Genomic DNA, 21,125 nt, shown 5'->3' with positions numbered 1-21,125 from the left:
CATTAGTGTGAATAGTGTTATCGGGGATAAGGTCACTTCTAAAAAAGAGATGGGTTTTCAAAGAGCATCTAAAGATTTGAAGGCTGTGGGAAAGTCTAATTGAGCGTGTTAGAGAATTCCATAAGTGGGGAGCAGCACAGGAGAAGTCTTGGAGGCGGTTACAAAAGAGGAGACAAGGCGCAGGTCAAAGTTATATCTAAGAGCTTGGGAGGAAGAATATTTTGATGTAAGATTTAAGATGTATGCAGGGGTATTGTTGTTGAGGGATTTTTTAGGTAAGGGTGAGTAATTTGAATTTGATTATGAAGGACACAGGGAGCCAGTGTAAAATGTATAAATTCTCACCCTTTGATAAGCCCTATTGTGCATCTTTCAAGTGAAACTTTGGAGATGGCTTGTCTAAGACTTGACAATATATTGCAAAAAGTTCTACAAACTATTAGGTTCAAATGAGGGGGTACATGGTCCCCTTAAGAATTGCCCTATTCACTTCCTCAGCCTCTCCCCAGTTTTACGGTAATGTGACTACAACACCTGAAACCTACACACATAGTGGCCTTGTCCAATGATTCAGAGATTTTGATGTCAAATTTATTGCACAACTTTCTCTATCACTCAGATTAACATTGTTAAAACTTCTTGGAAAGCCTTACTTAATAAAGCTATATTGTTTATAACCATTAACTCACTTCATTAATTTTAATCTGCCATAGTTTACATTTAGTATGAAACGACCCTGTGTAATGATTCATTAAAAAGAATAGAATATTCATTATCCTTTATAAACAAAACCTTTTCTGGAAAATCTAGAAACACTGGCATGTCTATATCTTTCTGCTGCCACCTTCTATTCTAACCATTTAATACAAATTTATCTTTTCACTTTAAGTTGGCACCAACCAATACCTCCTCTTTCTTTCTCTTTTAGGTTTAGGTACAGTAATGGGGAGGAGCCTTGAAAAGGTGTGTTTTTGTTTATCTTCCAATTAATATATAAAAATAATTTCAATATATTTTTGGAAAGTAAAAGTATAAAATTGGGTTGGGTAGAAAAAAGTAATTACTGGTGAACCTGAGACATTGCAAATATTGGAAAATGGGTTTTGTCATTGATGCTTAAAAATATCCAGTCAACAAGGTGTTCAAATTTAATGCATCAGTTTGCAAAGGAAAAAAAAAAGTCACCTACATTTTGATCATATTGTATCTCAATATCTCAATAATTTGGATGTGCAAAATTGCTCCACAGAATCTACAAATAGATATTATTGTTTATGGATAACCTTCTAATTGAAAGATACTTCTAAAAAATAGTTTATTTTACTTTTTATTTTAGATAATTTAATAAAAACTTTGTTCATTTTATGTACACATACATATGAGTAAATTAGGCACCTTTATCAACACCATTCTTCCCCCCACAATGCTTTGCTAACACATTTCACTGATGCTCTTCTATGTAGAACATACTTTACCATCTTTTACACATTATTTGAAAAAAAAAGTTTAAATATGGAATAAAAGGAGTAATTTCATCTATTCACTTTTTAAAACAAAAACAATAACACCACACAATAACAGTACTAAAGGGCAACTATTTAAATAAAAATAAATGTTGTGTAAGAACGAGCATAATTAAAGTGTGCTACTGGTTTATTAGGGAAACACTGTCTAAAAAAATGCTGTCTAGATTTATTTTGTTAAGTGCTACTCTTATTTATTCTTTATTAAGTTGAATACTGCTGCTATAGCATGAAGAAGATTAATTTCTGAAAACAAGTTACTGTAGATGGGGAACTTCATAATACTGTACATTTTTATCTAAAGAAACATTTAATTGACTTGTTGTTCACAACAAAATAAAATATATCTTTGTAACACCTTTACTTTACATATAAGATTTCTTTTCATAAAGCAAAATACACTTTTTCTTTTTCAGCCAGTACTAAAAGAAAGCTCATGTGACATATTAGCTTTATATGTTGAATAGATTAGCACCTTTTTTTGTAAATATGCCCCTTTATGCTTCCTAGATGTTCACAGAAAATACTTTTTGTAGTTCCAGTTAAACACATCACATACAATTTCATAACACTAGCAATGGTGCAGGGTTTTCATCCTGAGAAATGTCCTCATAGCCTAGTACATAACGAACAAAAAGAGAATGATAAAGAGAGATAAAAAGACTCTCACTCAGTGTCAGACTGCAAAAAAGGGCAAGAGCCCAGGGCAACGATTGGGGCCCAGACCGTTACTATTTAAATCCAGTTGTGTAAGTATTACTTTGTTAAAGTGAACTTTGGGTGAAGGGTTTATTGTATAATCCTAAGAAATTGGAAACATTTTATAGCTGTTTATTGCTTTATAATGGAAATATGGTTCTCACTGAGCATTTTATTAAGTGATCCGAGATATTATTAATTCCTGAGTGTCTCAGCAGTGATCAAGCACAAAACAACATATGTGAAAGGTGACAATGGCTTGAGCACTTTGTAGTTTTAATTTGTCACTGCTCTCATTGGATTGGGGCTGGTACATCCTTACTTTTTATAACTCTGCTAGAAGTGGTTCCTGAAAATGTTCAAAAGTTAACCGCTGCACTGCCAATAAATACACAGCTATTTCCATCTTCAAGCAGGATATATTCCATTGATGTGGTGTCCTCTTATGAAGTTCATTGCAAGTGCCAGCAACTCATAATGGAGTCGAATTCAAACATTCATAATGTGTCATAATTTGATGTCACCATCAGCATTTTTATGTAGGACTTCCAAATTTTAGCTTTTCTTCATTTTCCACATTATAAGCTCCTCTTTTGTGGTACCTTTAGAAAAACAAAACAAATACATTAATAATAAAAAATAAATTGTGCTACAAATAAAATACAAATATTTATTAAATATTGTACTGCATGGCAGCATGTTTCCTTTGCTATCAGTAAAAGCAAATGCAGAGGTTGATTGAACAGCAAAAGTGCTAAGAAGTAGGTGTCACACACCACAGCAGCCTTGGTGCAACCCATGGGCATATATAGTCACGTATGGTTTGCACTTAAAACTCATCACTTTAAAGAGCCCATGCTGGTCTTGCCTCAGGCACTATATTAACCCAGCGTACTGAGCATCGAGTTGACAGACTATTGTGAACCATATATAGCACTGCAAACTTTTTATGTGCAGCCAAGGAGTAGTACAAAGAATTCTGTTCTATGAATCACTTCTCTCTCTACATATAAGCAACATTAACTATAAGCACAACTGAGCTGAACGCACAGAAAATTTCTATAATAAACTGATATATGTGTATGCGATTGCAGAAATTTTAATATTAAAGATATTTGTTACTCATAATACATGTTTTAGGATATTGTCTTGTGTTTTAAATAGTGTTTATATATTTTAAGATTGAAAATTTCATGAACTCATTTATACACAATAGATTGGCAATTCAATCTCCAGCGCTGTAATTTGTGTTTTATATTATTTAATGGAAGGAGACCGTTTTAGGGGTAAAAGCCGAAAAAATGTTGAACCTTAGGAACTGTTGTACCTCATTTAGGTCTTTGAGTACAGGCCAGTCCTCAATTGTTCAAGCCTTTATAGGGTCCATTATAATTTTGGCATACATCATTAACAAAATGTTAAAAAGGTAGCTGGGGCATTAATAAGTCAAAATGTCATCACCAAATACTAAAATGTCTATATCGACTTAGAAATTCGCCATTTGTCTCCCAGACATATAAAACAAACAGGTTATAGGCACATTTGGAACGAGAAGCAAAGGATGAGGAGGTAAAGTGTCTGCTTGTCTCTTGTCAAAAACATCTTTAAATTCCTGATATTAATCAGCAATTCCAGAAGTGCTTTGAGAAATGGAGCAAAGAGTGGTATTATCGTCTGAAGTATTTGCACAGTAACATCCACAATATGCTGAAGTGAATGAGAAGTTCTTAGTAACCCAATTAATACCAGAGTTATGGGTTGCAAGCCATGGAACTCCCAAAACCACTGTGAATGGGGGACTGAACCACATCCAAAACAAGTAATTCTTGGTGTCCCTAGGTGTTTTCAATAATAAATATACAGTCTCTTTATCCAAAGATCACAAAACAAAAGGTGAGCTATCTATAGTCCCCTGGAGGAATAGTTCTGGATTTACTTTCGGCAGGGATATGACGGAATTTGACAAAACCACTGTCAATGAAATTGGCCACGGTTCCAGAATCAACTAAGGCTAGAGCTGGTATCAGGTAGCAGGTACTCAATTGTAGTTGCAAGATTATAAAGCAAATATAGCAGTGTGTAATACCATCAGAGGGACTAAGATGATTTATCAAGTGAAGAATTGAAGCTGCTTGACCCAGCCCCCCACCCCCTCACCCCCTCTTTAGAAACATGGGTCTTGTTATTTCCAAAATGTGTCGATTTCTTCCTCTAAGCAAACATTCTGTTTTGCTTGCACAATAATGATAAATAGCCTGTTCTCTTTCTCTTTGTCTGTATTTTTCTTTATTATGCTCAGTAAGACGATTGGCACGGAAAGTTAAATAAATATCGGTTTCATTTATGAGCAGGTACAATTTTAAATTACACTTTAACATAGTTCTACCCACAAAATATACCTAACAATTTATTCTCGCAACTTCTAACAATTGTAGGGATACAAAATATGCATACATTATTAGTGTTTTTGTCTACATGTGCCAGTCATTATACAGAATGTTTGGAAATTTTTCAAAGTAATTTATTAAAATCTTTTCTTATTTTTTTATACACTAAAAAAGCAGTTGTACTACTTCCAGTACAGTAGCAAAATTTAACATGCTATGTCAGTGACATCCAAAGTCAATATTGCGCAGGGTGAAACATGCTTTAACACCAGAGGTAGTGTGAGAGGGTTGCTCAGGGGTCTTTAACTTCGGACAGGGGTTTTAAACTTCTGTCTTTGTGTTCAGAAAAAGCCATCTGACTTCTTTTTGTATTTGAGACAAGTTCCTTGCGGTTCACGAATGGCAGTCTCTGGGAGATAAAACTACAGTTAAGTAGAAACTAAGCCTTTGGCCCCCTAAAGCACAAGAGCTCTTCCCACATGCCCAGTGGGTATTGGGGAAATAAATTGGTAAAAGACAGATTTCTGCATTTATGTGGCGAACTACTGGTCCCAGTAAGCCCTGGCTATGCTAGTAGTTGTAGAACTACAAATGCCTGCGTATCCAAGACTGCCAGAGCATGCTGGCACTTGTAGAACATTAGGGCCTGCTGGGACCTGTAGTGCACTAACAAAATAATACTTTTAAATAAATACACTGACACATTGAAAGCATTTTTTTATTCAAATAAACACCCCCACACCCTTAATTACCAATTTATTTATTGTCTAAATATATGGAAATATATGGGAAGTCATTTCTTCCTACTTGTAATCCTTTAGGAAACAAATAACAAACCTTATAGACAATGAGTACTTGCTCCTTGCGGAGCCGTAACATGAATGGGAGGCCAGACGTCCTGTCAGCTTATAATCAGTACAGAGCAGCTTAGCTCTAATTGGTCAGAATGTGGGAAAATATGCCCTGTATTGGCTAGTAGTACTTCCACATAGGGCATAATGTCAATGAAGAGAATTGCTTCAATATAGTTCACCGATACCATTTATCAATAAATTACATTAAAATTTCCTTATTCCCTTTGGGAAATCAACTCTGTGCTGAGCAGTTTAGAACTCCTTGACATTATGATAGGTATCCCCATTCAGCAGGTTCCCCTGATATAGTGTCACCAGCCAGGCATGCCATAGTCTAGCGCTGGTAGCAGCTTTTTTTGGAAGACCCCACACTATTTGCCACCTCCAAAGATATTTGAAACTCAAAATAAACATGTGAATGAACTTTTATATGCAAATTAATTTAAATCTGCGCTTTTGATGAAAATGAGTCCATGGCTGCAATGGTAGATGATCTACATGATGTAGAAACATTGTAAGGGCAATTGTGGATGACCTACAAAGAAGTCCTAGCTGAAATATTAAAATATTTGTCTGCAAAGAGTTTGCAAAACAACATCTACAAGATTCTACAGAGATGCTGTAGAATGTCTTGGAAGTGTAACTTTTTGGCGTGAATGCCAAGTGGTATGTGTAACACAAATCAAACACTACACATCTTCAATGTTACACTATGAAATATTGTAGTCAATACACCCGCGACAATGGTAGTATCATGTCATATGGCAAGACCTCAGATTTACTGTCCATCAACGCTCTCCAACTAACGTACCCCACCTTGAGAAATTGGTAACAAATACTGGATAAACACTAACTGCCCTCTGCAAAAAAAGCTTAAAATGGGAAGGAAGTTGGACTTTTAACAAGACAATTTCCATCCACTTGCAGCTTGCTGTGTATCATTAATTATTTAACTGTTCTTTAGTGCCAGTGTACCTACCTTAAATCCATCAAAAATCTGTGGCAAGACCTCACATTTACTGTCCATCAAAGCTCTTCAACTAATGTGACCCAACTTTGCAAATTTTTCAAGAAGATATGGTCAAATATTCCTCCATCTGGGACTACTGGCTGTAATATCTGTCAGTGGTTATTAAACTAAGTACTGAACAAGATTATTAGTTTAAGATATTTCAGCTTTTTTTTTAAAAAAAACCAAACAATTATTTTTGCTTATTATTACCTTTCTTTTTTGGTGGGGGGGGGGGGGATGAATGTGTGACTCAAAAATAAATATTCCCATTTAAATAATAATCCAAATTGCAGGCTGTGATATTCATACATTTATGTTACCAATACAAAACTGGCAAATCAGTTTAGTTCACCACCATTAAATGGTAGGGATTGGGATGTTTTGACTTTGGATTGTGATTTTTTCCTCACACACACACCTTCCCCCATTTTCACCAGGGTATATAAGAAGGACGGAGAAGACCTGGGAAAAGCAGCTACATTTTGCAACTCTGGAGGTTCAGCCCAGTTTTCTAGAGATGGTAGTGCAGTTTTAAGTTTGAAAAAGGTACATCTGTAACAGAGGTGCAAATTCAACAACAGCAGCAAGGGAAGAAATAGTTGTATTAGGTGATTCAACTTGCAATCACAACTTTGCAGGACTTGACCATGATTAGGATGATAATGGTGGTGTTGTTGCTGGTGCAGACAGGTATCTACTAATACTGCCTTTAGCTCATGCTGGACTGCATGCTACTACACAGATTTTGCTGCTTTTAAAAAAACTCCTGGAAAGAACCTGCTTCAAATAATGCAACAGGGAGGAGGTGCCACAGGATCTGGCTACAGGTTGTTGTCTGGGTTGTTGTGGAACAATTTTCACATGCAAGAGATGGATTTGTTTGTCTTCGGACTGGGCATGACATATCTAAAGCATGCGGTGGTACTGGTGCCTGTCTTATTACTTCACGTTCAACATCATACTCATCAACTTATTCAAGCTTGACACATGCAGCATAATCATCATAATCCATCTCTAGTGTAGAGGGACTTTCCAAATTAGAATCTTCAATTTTTAAATTATTAGACTCTTCTCGGGATTATGTGAAGGCCCAATTGGTTCTTCTGTTAATATGGAGCGCTACGCTTCATCTCCCATCTTGGTAGTGGTGTCCCATGTAGTCTAGTGAAGACAGGGAGTGGTGCAGCTTCCTGCAGTCCGCTTCGCTCTACTAAGCATGCACAGACAGGAAGTTAGGTTCTCAGCAGGTTCTTTCAGTGACAGTTGAACTGTCAAGAAGTGATAATTAGAGCTGCATCAACTGTTACTGTATATATGTATATATTAGAGATGGGCGGGCTCGGTTCCCCGAGATCCGAATTCATCCGAATTTAGCCTATCCGAGTACCGAGCCGAGCATGCTCGGTACTCTCCCGCCCATTCGTATTTGAAATCGAGGCAAAACGTCATTGTGACGTATTCGTATTTCTGAGCTCGGTTCTCGCGAGATTTGAAAAGCATAAATACCAGCCTCCACAGCAATCCATCGCCATTTGACAGAGGGAGAAAGCAGGGTTAGGTCACACTGGCTATATCAGCGCAGGGACAGAGCAGTAATTGGACACATTATTGTTTGTATGCAATACCATTGTAATCTTAATACCAGTTGTTACAGCAGTAAAAGGAGGATAGAGGAGGGTTTTTTTGTGCAGTTTCTGGCACTAAAAAGTGCTTTTGGGGTGTCCCCCATTCTTTTGCATTAATATTTCTGGCTGTCAAAAGTCCTGTTTTTCAGCAGTCTAAAAAAATAATATTTAGCACTCCAAGTGCTTTTGGGGTGTCCCCCATTCTTTTGCATTAATATTTCTGGCTGTCAAAAGTCCTGTTTGTCAGCAGTCTAAAAAAATAATATTTAGCACTCCAAGTGCTTTTGGGGTGTCCCCCATTCTTTTGCATTAATTTTTCTGGCTGTCAAAACTAAAGTCCTATTTGGCAGCAGTGTAAAAATAATATATTTAGCACTCCCAAGTGCTTTTGGGGTGTCCCCCATCCTTTTGCATTAATATTTCTGGCTGTCAAAAGTCCTGTTTGTCAGCAGTCTAAAAAAAATAATATTTAGCACTCCAAGTGCTTTTGGGGTGTCACCCATTCTTTTGCATTAATATTTCTGGCTGTCAAAAGTCATATTTGTCAGCAGTAACTAAAACAATTTGTAGCACTACAAGTGCTTTGGCCTCATAATGGATTCAAAGCAGTCCACATATGAGCAGAATCAGCAACGAGGTTCTGTCACCAGTCCTGATGGTAGTGTTCCCAGTACGTCATCTGGGCAAGGCGATGTCAAACTACACAGTCTTTTGAAATCAGTCAAAAAAACACACACCAAAAAAAAATTTACCGTGTTGAAGCGAAAAAGAAGTGTAACTGAGGAAAAGTTAAGTGCCGATAAAAAAAAAAATTGCCAACATGCCATTCTACACATGCAGTGGCAAAGAGAGAATGAGGCCTTCACCTTTCTCTATTAGTGGCAGATCAAAAAATGTTACCGAGCCTACAAGTGGTGCACAAATACTGTTACGCGTCAAAGCCGAGCTGCAAGATAACAGTAAAGCATTAGAGGATAATGTTTGCTCTGAATCACAAATGACACCAATCCCTGTGGAGAGTCCATCCAACAGTGGGATGTCTAATCGTGAGCATTCTGTTAGTGTACCCATAAAGAGGGACCCTTTCAGCAGTTCTGCTGATGTGTGCCTGAACAGCCCGAGTATAGCCGGTGATACACAAATTGAGGATGCCACTTTGGAAATAGAAGAGGATGAGGGGGAGATTTGTGTAGGGCACTAATGATGATGTTGATGATTATTATGCAGACAGATACCAAATTGCCTTTCTCAATTTCTATTTATATTCTAGACTCTATAACGGCTGAATAGTTTTCTATTTTACTCCTAGTGGAGAGGGGGTCTGATGCAGACAGATACCAAACTACCTTGGTCCATTTATTTTTACATTCTAATTCTACAGTCTATGCAGACTGCTTTTTTCTATTCAACTACAAGTGGAGGGTGTAATATACACCCAAAGACGATGGCTACATTGCCAATAATCAACGATGGATAAGGTAGACAACCAGGTTTGTCTGTATAATTTGCAGGCAAGTGTTCGAATTAAGGACGGCCTGCCAGGGGTTAAACTGTTTTTTTCATAATTTATTAGCTTTAGAATTACCTCACTTATCCAAGAAACTGGTGGAGCATTAAATTAGGTTATTTTAGACCAAAAAAATTGTATTTTTTGCAAAAATGGCAAAACCAAACCAAACCAAAACCAAAACACGCAATGACGGTTTGGCAAAACCAAAACCAAAACACGACTGTAATCCAGATCCAAAACCAAAACCAAAACACGGGGGTCAGTGAGCATCTCTAGTATATATCATCTTTTACAACAAGTTCTGAAATAAAACCAACAAATTAGTTAAGTCTAAAAGTTTCTTGTGGTTTAACATCTACCACCAACGCTACTGACACCTATTACATATAACAGCACAAGTGCCCAGATAATAGGTTTCATGCCCAATAGAGGTCTTTATCCTTAAGCACTCTTCTCATGCATTTTCCCACCATATCAACTACAGCTGCATCGGGCAGGGTCCCTTCTCTATCATCCTATCAAGCTGCTGGGGAATTGATGAACCAGGCTTGAGATATGAGCCTGTGATGTGAGCCACCTATAGGCCCCTTTTACTTGGGCCACACTGCAATGTAAAATAATGCAGAGTGATATGTCCAAGGCAAAGGGATGATCCCTCCATCAAATATTTTATGGATGAGTAAGTAATCTCCGAAGAGTATATTTAACAAAAAAATAATTGGAGCTGCATTTTTCTTGCCTTTCTTCTGTAAATATTTCAACGTCATTACTTCACACTGTGACGCTTAAACACTTTACATAGTAGAGAAGCTGGTGGCCCGCTGCCGGGTCTTTCGGTCTAGTAAAATAAGAAAATGGCAGGGGAAGGAGAGAGAAGAAGTGAGTGGAGCGTTGTGAGAACCGTAGGTGTGGGGAGAGAACAGAGGAAGGAAGGAGAGGAGATGGGACCGAAGAAGGGATTGAGTGCGCAATAACAATGCTGAGGGTTGGGGTGAATGGCTTTGAGGAGTGAGAAGCAGAATAGCGAATGGACTAAAGGTGCAGGACAAGGAGTTATATGAGGACTGCGGTAAACAACAAAAAAATAGGTTAATGCAGGAGAAATCTTATTTCTCCTGTGTTAACTCCTTCATAAATTGTGCGAAACAGCTGTATTCTACGAGTTTATGGCTGATCGCACTGTCATACATACACCTAAGTGAGCTGTGCACATAGCCACAAACAGTGAGTCTGACAAGAAAGTTGCAAGTGTGACAGGTCACAGACACCCCTTTATATTTGAAAGAGAATTACTAAATGCAACATGGAAGAAACAAATATATAGGTGTATTATTCTACTCTTCGTCCTAGCTCTACTGTTACAGAAGGAACTGACAGAGCAGAAGGAATTGACTATCTTCACTCCAGCTCTATTTACAGACTATGGGGTATATTTACTAAACCGTGGGTTTGCAAAAGTGGAGATGTTGCCTACAGCAACTAATCAGATTCTAGCTATCATTTATTTAGTACATTCTACAAAAACAGCTAGAATCTGATTGGCTGCTATAGGCAACATCTCTGCAGTTTAGTAAATCTAGTAAACCTGCAGTTTAGTAAATCTAGCCGTATATGTTCTGGAAAATGCAAAAATACAAATATATGATTTGATCTTGCCTCAATTTTGCTCATCTCCAGGGGAAAAAAAACCTAGTTACACATTGGAAAAGGTTAAAAGGAACTATATATATTTATCAAAACTTAAAAAGCAAGCTTTTCATAATTGTGGCAAATTTTTGTTCTCCAAGGCTTTGTTTTGGGTCTTTGCATTGTCTGACTTCTGTGCAACAAAATAAGTATTTCACAGCACTTGGAATGATCTGTTATCTCATATATGAACAACTTCCACTTTAGCTTTCTCTAAATCCATTGCGATGTACATATATTTACAACATGTTGCTTATGACACTGTGGTGAATTTAAAAACATTTAAAAACATTCATAACAAACAGTTTTCAAAATTAATTGAAGTTAAACTTACCTTAGTATTAATAATGATGATATAATGATTAAACAAAAAGATGAGAGTACCACAGCAACAACGGCCAATACAGTTGTGTGATCATAAGTGTTTGAAGGGTTCCCCGAATGAAGGATAAGTGCATGACATCTCTCCCCATGATATCCTGCTAGACACCTAAGAAACAATAAATGGTAATAAGGTTAAACAAGGACTATGTTCAAAGTCCTAATTTTTTTAGCTGGAATATTGCAGCTTAAATGTGAAAAAACATGATTTTACATTTCTGTAACTGATTTTTTAACAAAGGCAGTTGGTTTAAACACAGCTCTCTAAAAAACAGGATAATACAATATTATTGTAAATTAATTTATCAATGTATAGAGCTCTTATCCATGCCTTACATTATATGATAATGTGCTAGTTTATTATTTATTATATTATCAGAGCCATTATTTATTTACAATCGGGGGGAATTCATTTTTTATTTACTTACTATTGGAGAAAGCATTCATTATATATTTTTTTGTACTATCGAGGCAATATATTTCTGGTTCTTACAGGGGCAACACTTGTCGTGCACACTTGTGGCACTACAAGAGCAAGTATGCACCTGCACCCATTCTACGGGTGCCAACATACAAAAACAGTCTTGGGTTGTCAGTGCATACTGGTACTTGTTGTGCCACAAGTTGTTGCACTAAATTTTTACATTTTAACCCTGGTACCTAACATACGTGGTCACCAGAAGGGGCCCAATGCTACTCAGTATTTGGCAGTTACTCTCTAGTAAAGTGCGGGGTGTAACTTCACCCAGAGCATACTTGTCCATGCTTCCAGAATTTCTGGGAGACTCCCGAATTCTGGGTAGATCTCCTGGACTCCCGGGAGAGCAGGCCATTCTCCCTCATCCTGTCCAGTTCTTAGAGTAAAGTGGACAGGATGAGAACCTCTATGAGACAATTAAACATTTACATTTCACATCAAAAGCAGCCTGGTGGGTAATTAATGCATACAAACATTTTACACCCATCACAACAAGAAGAATATCCCCATTAATTGATAAATAGACCCCATAGCCTTATGGGAATCATTCACTGTGTGAAAAGACAGTCGTAAAGACAACAATAAAACATGGAAGAAAGGCAGAGAAACTGAACAGTAAAAGGTAAATGTCAAAGCCATGAGGTTTTCATGGGTGGATCCCGGTAGTAGGAGAAAATACAACATTTGGAAAGATAGTAGTAGATACTTTGCTGGAATACTTTCACAGAATAGATGAGTCCCCTGTGCAAATACAAATGTCAAAATGAAAAGTCTAGGTACATTTAGGGTACTGCAATGTACTGCAATGTCCACAGTTGAAGGAATAAGGCTTTGTTGTCCTAAGCCAGGATCATACACATCCCCCCTGCATGATACTGGTTTAGTGCTTTGGTGGCTGGTCCAGTGGGGCCAGACCTCTTTAGACCAAGGTATACCCCGATTATCCCCTTATAGCAAAACAATCGCTAGGCGGGGCCTAGTTCTTCTAAACGGTATTCCAGACCTGAATACATTGTTAACCATTGATATCATTTCCCGTGAATGGATCCATGGCCAAATGGGGTCAAAGTATACCATAACAGAGAGAATATGAGTAAAATGGGACAGATTTGAGGGATAAATCAACAATATGGCAGTATGATAGAAAGGAGTGGTAGCATACATTAAAGGGGACAAGATAAAACTAGCAATTAAGTGTCAGGACCCACACATTGTAAAGTATCACTCCTGTAGAGGAGGGGTGAGAAGAGCTGAGAGAACACTAGCAAGAAAGTGTCAGAGCCCAACCAAGTGATGCTGCAGCTGAGATCAGCACACAGATAGCACCTATCAATGTCCTAGTGAGAGATATTACCCCCAAGGAGGAGGGGTGGGTGAACACTGCTGTGAGAGCTGAATATGAGCTAAAAAGACCATTTTAATTGTGATTGGCTTATCAATATAACCATGTCAAACTCCTGAGAACCATGCAGAAGGAGCTAGAAGTTTCTTCTGTCCATGTAACTATTAAGATCCGTGCAAGAGGAGACAGGAGATGTATTTATTACTTTGTTATTGCAAAGATTGTGCCCCTTGCTGTTAAGCCCTGTTTGAAGATACGTGCCCACCAGCAAAGACCCCATTGTTACCACCATATTTATGCCAAACTGGCCGTATGTAAGAAACAGGCATATGTTTCCTGTAGACAAAATTGTAACTGTGTTGAAGTTTTTGTATTGCCTGTTTCTGTTGTGTGCTGTATGCTGCTGTCCTCCCTAACCCACTACATGATGCATTACACTGAGTAGGGTCTGGTCAGGGATAGTGCACTACACCTAGTCTGCTGCAGTGTTACCCATGGACTCAGTGCATTTGTTATTGCCTTGTTGTTGTAATTAGACTAGAGTGGGTGGGATACACTAACCGAAGATTAGGGCCAGTCAGTCCTGTGGAGACAGTTTGCCCTGTTTTGCCCCCACAGCCACTGAGACTAAGAGTACACAGAGTACACAGAAATCAAGCAGACAGGACTTTCCAACTGAGTGGTCGTTGACTTTGCTATTTGTTTGTCCTTGTGTGTTTTGTGCTTGTTCTTGCAGAGCATTGCCTTTCAGTGCCTACAAATAGGTGGACCTGAGTACAGTGAGAATATGAGAAATCCTGACAAGGAAAATTGGTACAAGACTTTGGGGATAATTAATACACACTCACATGGAGCCCTTTTGCGGATGCCACCAGTGGTTTATTCCTCTCCCAGACCCATTACAGTATAAATCATTTGCATCTCTGTGGCCATGAATATATATGCATATTTGGAATTTCGCACATGGGTTATAATCTGATAACATTACTGAAAGGTGAAAATCTGTGCTTCACTATAGCAAACAACTAGACATTTGCTTTCTTTATCAAACCAGCACTAGAAAGTTAAATATGTTATAATGGTGATATAGATGTAAATAGTGTGCTATTTTTAGTGCACAGTAGTGCACTAGCTGTCGATATACTATTCTGTAAAGCACTAGGCTACCCCTTAGAAACCCCCCTTCCCAACATTTCAGCATGCACCAGTACCATGTGCACTGCACCCATTCATAGCAGAGCAACTGTGAACAGAAGATACCTCCCAAAGTTCCCACCCATAGGAAAACATGTCCCCGGATGGAACAGCAGAGCCTTAAAATCATGACTGTTGCACTAAATTGGGACAGTTGGGAAGTATGCCTACCCCCTATCCATTCAATACCTCTTTATCTCATACTTGCAAGCCCTGCTTGCCTGTTATTAAATACTTTGTACTAGTTCTTAATCATAAAGGGCCTCATTTAGGATGATGAGTAAAGCCTACTCAAGGACGCAAATTTGCATATTGACAAACCATGTTGTGATACAAGGGGGGCAAATGCAATTCAGTTTTTGCTGGCAGTGAAAATACTGCCTGCTTTTGCATAGCTAGCATACACTCCCCTCTCTAGTCTAAATCTATCTGCACATTTTAATTTTGCCCTCCTGCAGAGCAACATGGTTTTGCCAAGGTGCAAAGCTGGATCTTTCCTCATTCTAAATGAAACCCAAAGAGCTGGACAGTAAATGTTACATAGCATTTATTTAGAGAGTAAATGATTCAAAAGTTAAGTGTATAAAGAAACTATGTTTTTATGCTGCTTATTATGTCAGAGATATGTTAGTATTAGTTTGTTAGGTTACTGTTAATTAGTAGAGTTACTAAAAAACAAACTAAAGAACAGTGTATTTTTTTTGTGTTTTAGTTTAGGGCTATTACAGTTGATGATACACTTGTAACAGATTCCTTTCTTCTTATAGGTTTAGTTTATAAGAAGTTTGGTGTTAGTAGGTTTATGGTAGATTAGAAAACAATGTAGTTTTAAATATACTTTACTGCCTCACTTATAATTTTATAGGATATGTCGAAGTCGTATAATTGGATGAACGAAAATATATTGGTTGATATTGTCTTATTGGTCGATTGCACTCAGTATGCCACGCTACACGTGGCATATTACGATCGCACGGTAAAATATGCACGTACACACTCGCATTACAACATTTAGTTATTTATATAATTCATATTCATATTGGTTCCGTTACACAGTAATTTATGAGCAGATAGTATTTAGTTTATTAGTAGTTTATATATTATGATTATATGTACACTTTAGTGTTATCTAAGGTTCAGGTTATGGGAAATGTGTCATGTCTGATATCATACTAATCCCCTATTCATCAGCAGCTGTCCGGTTCCATGGCCGAAGAGATCGCATATTGCATACTCTAGTTATTGATGTTAGGGAATAAATAGCCAGATTGATATCAGAATGTGATATGCTAATGAACTCATTGTAACTGGAGCACCTTCCCTGGAGAGATGACCCCCACCTTTGGATTCCTTAGATTGAATCAGCCTATGACCTGTTTACCCTGGAACCACCCTTGTCTGGACCTATAGAAGCAAGCTACGTCATCTCTATTGTTCACTGTGTAACACTGACTGTATATATAATCATAGCTGCACCCCCACCAGGCTCAGTCTTCACTGATCACAGTATTCAAAGGGTGAATCACTGTCCACTGGTGCCCGTGGGTAGCGCAGCGTAGCGCAAGCGGTATGTATTTATCTTTTGGTATTGGCTGTACTGTACTGTATCATAATATAATAATGTATTGAATTGTTGACTATTTACATCTGCTAAAATAAATCACTTTGTGCGTTAGAAACACAATACAATCGCCTATGCAATGCTTATTTGAAAACGATAGAATTACTTTAATAGATATGTGGTTGGTAGTAATATTTTAGGTTTTAGATTGAATAAACTAGTTGTTGGAAACCAAAGAGTCTTTTTATTATAATGCATTGAAGGCTGATTTTCTTTTCTCTATGATCATTATCATTCTGGCACTAAAAGCTTGTAGAGGGAGCTGAGTGATACTGGCACAGAGTGGGCTAGTCTCAGGGGATATGAGCATGCATGACCCATGGTACGCAGTGGAACTGAAAGCCCAGACTTTTGACTTAGTAAACATAAATAAATATTTAAAAAAGATTAAAATATATATATTAAATTAAATAATTATTACCCATTAAAAAAAAGAAAAAAGAAAACTTTATTCAAATGAATCATTAAAAAAAAAATGATTCTATTAACATCATCCCGAGAAGCATACGGCAGTATCTATTTCTACAATCCTTGTAAAATAGGCTTCCTCATTCAAATCTTACTGCCGGTGGGGCTGCCGTCACTGGACATGACTTAATGTACAGGGTGAATACCTGTCACTGGCAAAATACACCCATTTTTGCCAGAGATAGGGCTTTTTTGCCCTTTAATAAATAGTCTCCAAAGTAACAAATCAGCTCAGATGAAAAAAGTAGCATTGAATAATGAAGCTTTCACCACTGCAAGTGGTAATGATTTTAAATCTGTGTCTCATGAGCAACCAGCACAGAGGGCCAAGTTTGATATGGGGTACAGATGGGTAGAGTAAGAGGTGGGCGTAGAGGGCTAGAGTCAGCAATGTGGCTGGCAGCTATGGGATTCAAAGTTCTGATGCAAGCAGTGGGGCACTGAAGCCGGTAGCTACACTACCAGCCTGCAGATTCTTACTGGAAATAAATTTGCATTACTGTGGCCCTGCACCCTCCCGTGCAATGCGCAGTGTGCGATTCATATGATTTTCTATAGCTGCAAAAAAAAATCATCCATAATCAACACATTTTAGTAAATAGATCTATAATTGTTGTCACATGCCGAAGTCCTGCTGTTACTTAACGAATCTGCATTCCAGTGCACACCCTCTGCCTCCCCCACAGTCCCACTCTGTACAACAGGAGGCATGTGGCCCTTTAGGAGTTCTGAACTTGTAGTGATGTTACTGTTGACCAGAGGCCTACCCTACTTATTTGTTTGGCTTTTTAAACCTGCTCTGTGACAGAGTATTAGGCTATGTACCTAGTATTCCCGTGCATCTTGTGGCCGGTTTCTGTGAATTCTGACCCAGATAATTCCTGACCTCTCTTCTGTCTGTCGTTTGGTAGTGCTTCTGTTCCTTTTGCTGCTGACCCAGCTTGTTCTGACACTCTTCTGTTATCTGATTTAGCACACTGCTATCTGTCTTGTGTATCAGCCCTGGCTACATTGACCTGTCCAAACTAGCTGTCTGATAACAGCTGGCCATGCTTGGAGGCAGGGCTAACGGCAGTGACCTGCAAACCCACCAACAGCTGTCCAAACTCCTTTGCAAGGGTCTGGTGAAAACTGGGGGTTTGATGGACTCAATCCTCTGCTACTGGCAGCACTAATCCAAAAATAATACACTAAATTCACTAGAATAGTGACAACTGTCCAATCTAATATATATGTGTTAGTGTGTGTGTGTGTGTAAAAAACTATTTTCTCAGAAAGGGCTCATCCAATTGACCTGAAATTTGGTATACTGACATTATTTGACAAAAAAATTATAATAGTGACGTCAGTTAACTTCCATCATCCCCCCTTCCCCCCGTGGGAGGGGTAGTAAAGGCTAAATTTACGAGTTGAGGGCTCAAACTCTTTTTCGTGAGGTAATTTTACCTCATGAACACACATGCGTAGTATACTTAACACAGTGATTCGCTGTGCCCCGGCCCCCTCCACACCTGCTATTCAGCCTCCCTCCATTGTTTGCGCTGAGATGTTAATCACAGAATAGCAATATCGCAGTGCAGGTAGCCATTTTGTGTAGTCAGCCAATATGTGAGAGAATTCAGCTTACCAGTTCACTAGCAGTCATCACTTCCGTCCCAATACTCATGAGGTATGACTGAGAGCCATGAGGCGCAGGATGACTATACTTCATGTATATGAGCCACTTTTCTATGTTTGGGCTGAACCAAAATTTTTGAGAATGCAGCCTACCTATTTATTAGGAACTAATGATGATACTGAGGCAAGTGTCTTACACCTCAGTTATGTTTTTAGTTTCTGCCCTTCAAGGAAGACTGATTGAGCACAGCAATAAGGTGTTTAGCAGAAACGTTGTGTATCGAGAGGTTTTAGAACAGTAAAACGATGGAGATTAAGGATGTGGCGATGAAGATGAAGGATGAGGTGATGGAGAAGAATAATGAGGTGGTAACATGTGGACAAAACCACGTTAAAAAAGGGCGCTTACGTCGGGAAGTAACGCTCTTCCCCTTAGGAGGCCTGGCCTAGCCCCAAATGCATGACAAGAACCTTTTTAACAACTTAAGTAGCTTTATTTGACTAGAATGCATGAGTATCATGCACGGGTTAACTTGTATATAATAATGCCCCTGCATTCACTATATATAATTATAGCTCTTCCCTAATGTGATAATAAGCATATGTCTGCATGCACTGTTATCTTGTATACTTTATTAGTAATATAAAACATAGAGGTGCTTGGACTATATCAGATGCATTAAAAGAAGATTTTTTTGCTTTAATAGACTTCTAATAGACCCTAGTACTGTCAGCATAGAGCTGGCTGGAGGAAAATCGGGGGGACAACACCGTGGGGTCCCCCCGATTCTCTTCCAACCAGCCCTATGCTGCTTAGCCAGCTGGGGGTGGTGGTACCATAGCAGGGGAACACGCCAGGGGGGAGGTCTCCCTGCCATGATGACAAATAGCCCCAGGCTGGTCAGCATAGGGCTGGATCCCCTCATTAAAACCACAATATTTTATTAATTAAAAAAAAAAAACTTCTGTTCTTCTTTATGATCCAGTCTTGTAAGCTTTTATTCCAAAGTGAATGAAATAAAAAAAAAAAACCTGAAACATATTCCAAATTATGTTAAAAATAAAAAGCCCCAAAATATTCCAAAGCACGTAAAAAAAGAAAAAAAGCCAAAAAACTATTCCAAGTGAAGTAAAAATAAAAAAAAGGGCAAAAAATATTCCAAGGGATGTAAAAAAAAACCCCCAAAAAAATATAAATAAAATATTTACTTCACTAGGAAATGGGCAGATGCAAGAGAATGCCTAACTCTCCTGGGAAATCCAGGAGAGTGGGCAAGTATGTATTAAACAGTTGTAAATCATAAATTCTTCCTTCAATTTGGATGTGAATAGCCTTAATTTAAAGCTGATAGTTTGCACTTTAGGTCCATGTATATTATATAACTGTAACTTGAATATGTTTTGGTAAACAACTAAAATAACAAAAATTGTGTCAGGGCCCAAATATATATGGACCTAACTGTACATAGCTGATCAAGTCTATTTTCCATTGTGATCAATAAATTCATGGAAAACGGAGTGACAAAAGAAGACAATTAACAAGTTGAGCTTGTTCATAACCCCACATCAGCGATGCACACACACACACACCATACATGTGCAATTTATGGTCAAATCCATTCCCCTGGCTTCACAAATATTTAACTGTTTTACATTTATGACAAGTAGGACACAGAGCTGATCTAAAGTACAGCAATCTCTAACTGTCATTCTCAAGCCACAGGGTTAGGTCAGATGAGGTTAACTCAAAGAGGCTATTCTTGAATAGTTTTTACGTTAAGCTTTTGGAGTTTTGTATTTCTATTTCTGTATTTCTATTATAAGCTTACTCTGCTAATTCATTTTGTATCTTTTTTTGGTAAATTATACTTTACTTTAAACTAATACTCTTACTGCTCTAGCACTTAATTACCCTACCAGATTTAATTATTTTAATAGTGTCATGTGATGCGACCGCCTGTGCGCCCCCCAGGCTGAAATTTGCCAGCCCGCGTCTGTTTCACACCCTGTTCCTTACCCCTTCTAGCCCAAAGAACTGCAGTCACCTTTTCTCCTGGTTCCATGAGTCATGGCCTCTTGGCTCAATTTCTTCCCCTCTAGCAGTGTGGTATGAATCTGATACATAGTCCCCCTGCTCCAGCAGGCCCACCAAGCTATCAGACTCATGGAGTGCAGCAGAAGCCAAAAACTCCAACGCATATACCCACCGACGCAGCAACCTCTGCACTCTGTTCGTTTCTCTTTCCACTCTGAACCATCAGGCCTAGTCTGGGTCCCTCCTTTTAAACACAGTTAGATTTTTCATGCTCCTGGGACTAGCCCATGGTGGGCTTAGATATAACACCCATCAGAGATTTGGCAGCTGTCATAAGGGGCAATTATAGGGTTGTACTTTATCATACCCTCTGACCTCCAGCTGATTTAACTCCAAGCTGTCTAGCCGAGACAATGGAGTTCCCCATTATTTGTGCATAAAGTGCCTATATAGGTTAGATTTATCCTATGTATATGGATGTTGTACCTTATAACGATGATGAGAACAGCGACAACATACACCCCAACATAAAGACAGCGAATGTAAACTTCCCGACAGTGTTGTAATTGTGACACATTGAATAACAGATCTTCAAGAACTGCGACGAACGAACATCCCGTTGGTGAAAAATGATGTCACTTTAAAGAGCGGCACTGTCACTCGTGATTTTAAGTTAGTAATTTTTCATCAACG

The 21,125-nt window shown here is 38.3% G+C and overlaps 1 protein-coding gene across 2 annotated transcripts in view; it reads right to left on the bottom strand.

The window, feature by feature from the left end:
* Window positions 1–1,310: 1,310 nt before the first annotated feature.
* Window positions 1,311–21,125, bottom strand: part of HBEGF (heparin binding EGF like growth factor) — a 94,380-nt gene continuing 74,565 nt past the window's right edge. The window contains exons 4-5 of one of the 2 annotated variants that reach the window (XM_075209792.1): window positions 11,631–11,786; window positions 1,311–2,824 (exon numbers count right to left, since the gene is read on the bottom strand). In XM_075209792.1, the coding sequence (XP_075065893.1) occupies window positions 2,758–2,824; window positions 11,631–11,786 (223 nt within the window). In that variant the 3' untranslated portion in view covers window positions 1,311–2,757. Of the gene's footprint in view, window positions 2,825–11,630; window positions 11,787–21,125 lie in introns of those variants that run through there. The other variant, XM_075209794.1, reaches the window with a different exon arrangement.

Source organism: Mixophyes fleayi, chromosome 4 (genome assembly GCF_038048845.1).
Source record: "Mixophyes fleayi isolate aMixFle1 chromosome 4, aMixFle1.hap1, whole genome shotgun sequence".
Classification (NCBI taxonomy): domain Eukaryota; kingdom Metazoa; phylum Chordata; class Amphibia; order Anura; family Limnodynastidae; genus Mixophyes; species Mixophyes fleayi.
The sequence above is the reverse complement of the archived record's forward strand: the minus strand, read 5'-3'. Positions and strand labels throughout refer to the sequence as shown.